This window comes from Camelina sativa, chromosome 7, assembly GCF_000633955.1.
Source record: "Camelina sativa cultivar DH55 chromosome 7, Cs, whole genome shotgun sequence".
Lineage (NCBI taxonomy): Eukaryota > Viridiplantae > Streptophyta > Magnoliopsida > Brassicales > Brassicaceae > Camelina > Camelina sativa.
In genome coordinates, this window is record NC_025691.1 from 8,232,448 (window position 1) to 8,239,090 (window position 6,643).

Genomic DNA, 6,643 nt, shown 5'->3' on the forward strand with positions numbered 1-6,643 from the left:
TTTTTTTTACCATTTCTCCTAAATAGCTTATGTATTTTGCCATTAATGTTAAGAGTACGCAAAAGTGATCAACTTGTATTTGGAAAATATGATATTAGTGGGTGAATTAGTCAAATGATAGTGCACAAAGTAAAGCCAAGAAAACGGGGTCCTCATACTTTTTCTTTACGATCCACCGACTCCTACTCGTTTCTTTTGGCAAGAACTCACTGTTACTTTCGCTGAAAAAGTTGTCTTCTTAGAGGAAACTAATTCAGATCTGTGGGTAACCAAATCCCAATCACTGTACGCTCATCAACCTCACATCATTTCATATCTTAAAGTCTCTTTCTCACACGTCCTCCTCTTACCCACACATACATAAACGAGTAGGGTCATTATGAATGGTAGAGACCAGCTCACTTTGGTCTAGCCCATTTAAAACCTGAATTTGCCTAGGGGGTCACAAGCTAACATGCGGTTAACCTAGAAAATATTCAAAGGATAATGCCAGGATCATATAATTACCAAACGATATGAGATGATCGTATGTGGTGGCATCGTTGTATTAGGTTAGCTAGCTTGCACTGGTAAATCAATTTTGAAAAAAAAACATGATATGAAAAGGGTTGACCCACGGGCAAGATTGATCAAAGCCGGACCGGACCTACTATAACAATCCAACATGGGAGAAAAGGGTTCATTCAAACTCCACTGCTTGGCATACATCATCTCATATCTTAAAGTCTCCTTTCTTACACACAAATACACAAGAGAGTAGGGTAATTGTGATGGGCCGGTCCAGTTCACTTTTAGTCTTAGCCTGATTTTGGCTTGCGGGTCACAAGCTAACTCGCGGTTAACCTGAAAACTAAAAAAATGATAATGCCAGGATCATAGAATTACCAAGTTTAAGATATGATCCTGGGAGAAAATGGTTCACTCAAACTCCAAATCTTGTCATACAAGGACCCTTGCAAAGACTACAAACTCTTTTTATACATACTTGACCCTTGAATAAAATGTGAGTACATAAACGATCAAGGCAAGAGCCTTTGGTACTTGGTTTCTCTTTTGGAGTCAGACTCGTCACAGTGAACCCTCTTCCTGTTTAGATTATTCCCACAACTATCTTGTGACAATGGCGACGCTTCAGCAATAATCACCGGTGGGATATCAAAGGACTCAAGTTGTGGAGGTGGATGACGCCATTGTGGAAGCTGTCCAGCTAGAAGCAGAGTCTGGAGCAGAGGCCCTGCCTTCACCACAGCCTTTAGAAGCTTCCCTTTCTCCGGTAATGTCATCTCCGGGAAATCTAACTCGATTCCCATCGGCGGTTCAAAAGATGAGACAATGCTTTCTTCGCCGTCGGATGAGTGAAAGCCATTGATGTTTGGATCTTGCTCCTCGTCGGTTTGGCGTTGGAGGATGAAGTTTTGATCAAGAAGAAGCCTCTTGTATCTCTCTTGTGCTTCATTTCTCTCTTTGATAGCTTTGTTGAGAAGATCTTTGAGTTGCATTATCTGGTCGTCTTTGGTATTGAGTTCTTCATTGGCCACCATTCTTGTTTGCTCTAACTCCATTGTTGTGTGCAGAAGCGAGTGCCTTAACTCTTCTATTGTCTATAAGTACCAAAATTAACATTTTGAGTTTTGAGCAAATGAGCAATCTATTCTATAATAATAAGAAAGAATTAGAATCTCTTAAAGAAGTATGTAGACTGGTGTTTAGTTTACCTTTATACCACACTGGTTTTGGTGAGCCCAACCAAGTAGATAATTTTGCTGTTGTCTCTCCATCTTCCTCAATGGATCAAATTCTATAGAGAGGGAGAGAGTGAGTTTTATATGACTTATTTGATTTGCTTTTAGATTAGTCACAACTCACAAGGGGGTTGGGACAAGATTCAAGAAAATGTCTGAAACCTTTCTTCCATCATAGAGACTCTTTATTGACTTTTTTTCGTCCTTTTTGGTATTTTTTATATAACAGATACAAATTAAACAAACAAACAAACAAAATAACGCGTTAACGGTAATTATGATTATGTTGGACAATATCCTCCTTTATTCCACTGGACTTCTTCGGCCTCGATTTGAGAGGAACAGAGAATTTTACGTTGCAAACTTGCAAAGAGAGAAAGTATCATCATCTAAAAAATCATCACGACACTGTTCATGTAAGATAATATTTGCGGCTACTAAAACATCTCTTTGGACAACATTAATTGTGGTTAACTGGTTATACACAGTTTTTTTTTTTTGCCGAAAGCGGAAAGCCTATAACTCGAAACCACTTCAATATTCATGGGGGTTAGTAAAAATAACTGATAATATCATACTATAGTTTCTGTCTTTCTGATATCTTAAAAAGATCATGAAAGCAATATCTCACTGAACAAACATCATTTTTCACTATTGAAATAATGTTTACTAAGTTTTCAAATTCAAATATACTATGATAGTATGATTTGTTCGAAAACAAGCTAAAAGCATTACATTCATCTTGTATACACGACAAGATTAAATTGGCCCATTCGTGTTTTTAAAATTCTATATTTTGGGTCCTTTCTAGTAAATTAATTTTCTAAAATATTTGTCCTACATAATTTATGGCAACCTCACCTCTTCCTACATAATACGTGCCAAAGGCAATGGGACCCTAAGAAAAATATTTTTTTAAATAGGTAAATTTAAAATAGCTTTCACGTCGATGCATTTATTATTGCCACATTCCGAAACATATATTCTCTAAAAGCTGAGTCGATCACACCTGTCCACACTCACGCATTTTCATTTGCCGCATGTGAATTCACACGTACGTGTAATTATTATACACTCGTATCATATAACTCAAGTATCCTCAGGTTTGAACTTTGAATTATAATGTATGTGTGTGTGTGATGATGTGAACATAGGTAGAGAAAAGTTGGTCAGCAAAAGGAGAGAACCGATAACCTAACATCTACCCTTTTGTTTCTATTCACAGATCTAAATTAATTTCAATTTTATTATATACAATATTTTGTTGCATTTTTAGAGATTTCATAAGCGATGTGGATGTTGGTTTAAGCTTGAGAAGAGCTTGAGGAAGAAAGATATCCTAGTCCTAATCGAGTTACGATTAGAGAAAAGATAAACTAAGTCTTGTCTAGGAGTTATCTAGACATTGGTGTTTCCTATTTGGAATAGGATTGTTGTTATGGTGTTCTCATATAAAATATGTGTATGGAGTTATGACATAAACATGGAGAGCTTGAGAGTTTGACTTGGGTTTTGAGAGAGTTTCGAGAGAGCAATTGTGAGAGAACTTTAGTTTTGAGAGATTTTCTAAAGTTAATAATAAGAGAGTTATTATTATTCTTTGATTTTTGTTCTTATAAAACCTGCATATTTTCTATAGTGGAAAAGGACACCTGACTACAATCATTTCATCTATTAGTTTTACCATAAGATTTAAAGAGGCAAGAACTTAACTTATCCATTTAGTAAACTTACAATACATCAGAACAAAAAACACAGTAAAACTTTTTCATCAGGCATTAATTTCATTGACGACTAGCTCTTTCAAGAACGATAGCTATCATTACTACAAAACCCAAAACGATATAAGAATTTTAGTACCACTCAAAGCATTATAGATTTGCTTAGTATCCATCAACGACACAAAGATATGCAAAGGAGGGTAGATTAAGGGTTCTACATTTTAGTTTTTAGTGGTAAAGACTACAATTATACCAAAAGCTACGATTAGCGAAGTTTACTCAGAAAACTACTGCTAAAGTGTCAGATGTACCCCCTTCAGTTGCTGCTGCATCCTTGAAGAAGATAGGCGGCTTTGGTACGAACCTATTAGTGACAAACGAAACCAAAATCTTTCTCAGATGAACCAGGTAATCAAAAACATGAACCAAGTGAGAAAGAGAATGAAAAAGTTTTGATTTGATCTGGCTTTCTACTCACTTTTGATGCATAAGGCCTAAGATCGGTGCTGTTGATCTGACAAGAACAGTTTCTTAGAAAAACAGCCCACATGTCCCTCAGTACCGGCTTTTCTTCTACCAATTTACTGGAGAAGAGCCAGTTCTCCGCCAAAACCACGAAAATGTAAGTTTTGAAAAGGTTGCAACCTTTCTCTTTCACGTTGATAGACATCAGCGAGCTCAACAAATTTTCGTCGCTGTCCTGTTAACATAATCAAGGCCAGAAAATGTATATAAAACCCTTCATTTGCTACAGTCTTAACTTGTTGATATTTAGTTCATGGTTACCTTATGGTCAAGTAAGACAACAAGTATTTGATTTGCGATGGAACTTCTCAGATACTTGCTTCGAGCATCAACACCTGATACGGATTCCACTATCCTCAAACAATTCATGTCTTGAGGAACTCTGCATATGCACCAAACCAGATAAGCAAACTGTGTAAGCCAAGGATGCTACGAGAAAATAGGAGAGAGGTCGAACCTGGAAGCAAGAGTGATTGCTATTTTCTTGCAGCTTGAAACCCATTCTTCATCTTTGAAGGATCCAACAACAGATATTAAGCACTCTTGTAAGAGAAGTGAAAGACCTAGAAGACCGCGATCTAAGAGCAGTAGTACAAGGATTTCGGCTATCTGTTCAACTTGTGAAGTGGAAAAAATGGGATTTTTACACCTGAAACCAATGAAGCACCAGGAAAAAGCAGGAGTAATCAAAATGTATGAAATAACTAAGTCCTGCCACAGTTAAATACTGAAAATGCAACAAAAGAATTACCGAATCGGCAATGAAAATGAAGGATCCACAAACCTAATTAGACAACAGGCTGTGACAAGTTTGAGCCAAGCTCTAATATTCTGAGGAGGACCTTGAGACTCAGAATCTTGAAGCCAAAAGTAAATACACTACAGTATTAGTATTTTAAAGCCTAAAGAAAATACAACCACCAATAAAAGAACAAGGATCAACATGAAACACACCTGCTTCTGTTAGTTCAACATCTTGTGAAGAATTAATTCTGAACCCATATGTTTCAAGAGCTTCTTTAAGTTCCTGGTAGTTAGGAAGCCAGTTAATTTCAACAGGAGCTGCTCCATTAACCTGATTAAACCACATTGTTTAAAATCGAAAGAGTTAGCTTCAGTCAAAACATAATGTAATAAGCTACGGAAGCAAGCGCAGGAAAGAAAGAAAATACACAAACGTACCTCGTTCTGTGATAACAATATGGAACACCAAAAGTCACAAGCAGATGATCTTAGATCTTCTTTTGACGAATACAACACTGATAAGTCCGAGACATCAAAACCACAAGGTAAGCAAAAAGTCCATAAAACAAAGAAACTTTAATAAGAAAGAGATACTAGACACACACATATATTAAGCGTCCATTTGCATATGAGTTTTTCCACTCGTGCACACGTCAAGATCAGTCTTGTGAGCAAGCCATTAACCAGCAATCCTTCGAGAAACGTCGTTCCTAGATTATACAGTGAAAACATATCATCTTCTCAAGTAAAACATAATCAACTAAAAGACGATAAGTTCATAAGAAAACTAACCTTCATCTACGTTAAGACCCACCATCAGATTCAACTGATTATTCATAAACTCTTTCAACAAGTAGCAGCTATCGAGATCAACATGCGGTGAAGGTATTGGAGGTTTCTGTATAGTAACATCAACAAGTACAAATCTTAAACAAACCATCACTTACACTTACTCTGAAAACAAAGTATAAACATGATCAACAAATCAGACTAACCTGATCTCCAAACATAGATAACCCCCATTCTTGATAATCTTCTTCACCACCTATCTCATTCATCTAAATAACATGTAATAACCATACAATTACGACCAAATAATTGCACATGAAAAAATGTAAATGTCAAAAACTTTAAAAGAGGATGTTTTTGACTGTATACCTGATTATGAACCTCATCAACACATTGAGAAAGCTTAGCTACTTTGCCTTGTTCATCATCATCATCATCAGAATCGTAAACCTTAGAGACTTTGCGTTTCTTCTTGTTTTGCTTGTCAATAAGCTTACTCTTCTCTTTGTAAAAATCAGATAGAAGATCATCCAAACCAATAGCCTTCTTCCTGTTTTTGTGAACATATAAAAAAGTTATAAGCTTTGTGACAATTTCTAAAGGAACAAACTTTACATCAACCCTTAAACAAAGACCAAGTTTTTTTTTTTTTTTCTACAGTAGCAGATAAAATTGGATCCAAAAAATTCGAGAAAACCCTAATCTACAAAGACTTAAAATTTCACTACAATGACAACAGTTGAAGCGAAAACAGAGGATGGGTTGAAGAAAGAGGAATTAGGGAATTCGAATTGTTGCTAAAGATTAAAAAAGGATTGACCTTTTCTCAATTATCGCTGGTGGTGGGTTAACCAGAGGATCTTCGTCCTCGAAATCAAGTGGTCCATCCAAATCCATCGTTAACACTCTCTGTTTCTCTCTGTCTCTGTGAGTTTTAGGGTGGGTAGGGGGGGATTACTCGACCTCCTTCGTTCAGATGAAACCCTTAAAAGAAGTTGCAGCGTTGGGAAGCGCGAAGTAGGGGGACTGTTTAAAAGAGGCAGCACATTACTTAACCCTCTCTCCCTAGTCCCTACCTCTCTGTTTCTCTGTCTCTCTTTTTTTTTTTTTTTTTTTTTTTTT

The 6,643-nt window shown here is 36.5% G+C and overlaps 2 protein-coding genes across 3 annotated transcripts; both read right to left on the bottom strand.

Moving 5' to 3' along the window:
* Window positions 858-1,918, bottom strand: LOC104700723. Its single transcript, XM_010416284.1, has 2 exons — window positions 1,716-1,918; window positions 858-1,601 (listed from the first exon to the last, which is right to left on the bottom strand). The coding sequence occupies exons 1-2, from the start codon at window positions 1,776-1,778 to the stop codon at window positions 1,020-1,022; spliced, it is 645 nt and encodes a 214-aa protein (XP_010414586.1). The 5' UTR covers window positions 1,779-1,918; the 3' UTR covers window positions 858-1,019.
* On the bottom strand, window positions 3,544-6,629 carry LOC104700724. 2 transcript variants are annotated; one of them, XM_010416286.1, is made up of 12 exons: window positions 6,342-6,629; window positions 5,891-6,071; window positions 5,728-5,790; window positions 5,525-5,630; window positions 5,338-5,442; window positions 5,171-5,247; window positions 4,943-5,063; window positions 4,773-4,845; window positions 4,446-4,637; window positions 4,250-4,370; window positions 3,942-4,163; window positions 3,544-3,827 (listed from the first exon to the last, which is right to left on the bottom strand). In XM_010416286.1, exons 1-12 carry the CDS (start codon window positions 6,416-6,418, stop codon window positions 3,780-3,782), a joined length of 1,386 nt encoding a protein of 461 aa, XP_010414588.1. In that variant the 5' UTR covers window positions 6,419-6,629; the 3' UTR covers window positions 3,544-3,779. The 2 variants fall into 2 exon arrangements, with proteins under 2 accessions (XP_010414588.1, XP_010414587.1); XM_010416285.1 differs by having other exon boundaries at window positions 4,740-4,845.

Excerpts from the sequence above, each read along its gene's own strand:
- LOC104700724 (XM_010416285.1), bottom strand. The coding sequence starts at position 6,418 with ATGGATTTGGATGGACCACTTGATTTCGAGGACGAAGATCCTCTGGTT. Across the intron at positions 5,443-5,524 it reads GGGTCTTAACGTAGATGAAG|GAACGACGTTTCTCGAAGGA; the intron begins GTTAGTTTTCTT and ends TGTATAATCTAG. Across the intron at positions 5,248-5,337 it reads CAAATGGACGCTTAATATAT|TGTTGTATTCGTCAAAAGAA; the intron begins GTGTGTGTCTAG and ends CGGACTTATCAG.
- LOC104700723 (XM_010416284.1), bottom strand. The coding sequence starts at position 1,778 with ATGGAGAGACAACAGCAAAATTATCTACTTGGTTGGGCTCACCAAAAC. Across the intron at positions 1,602-1,715 it reads AAAACCAGTGTGGTATAAAG|ACAATAGAAGAGTTAAGGCA; the intron begins GTAAACTAAACA and ends TGGTACTTATAG.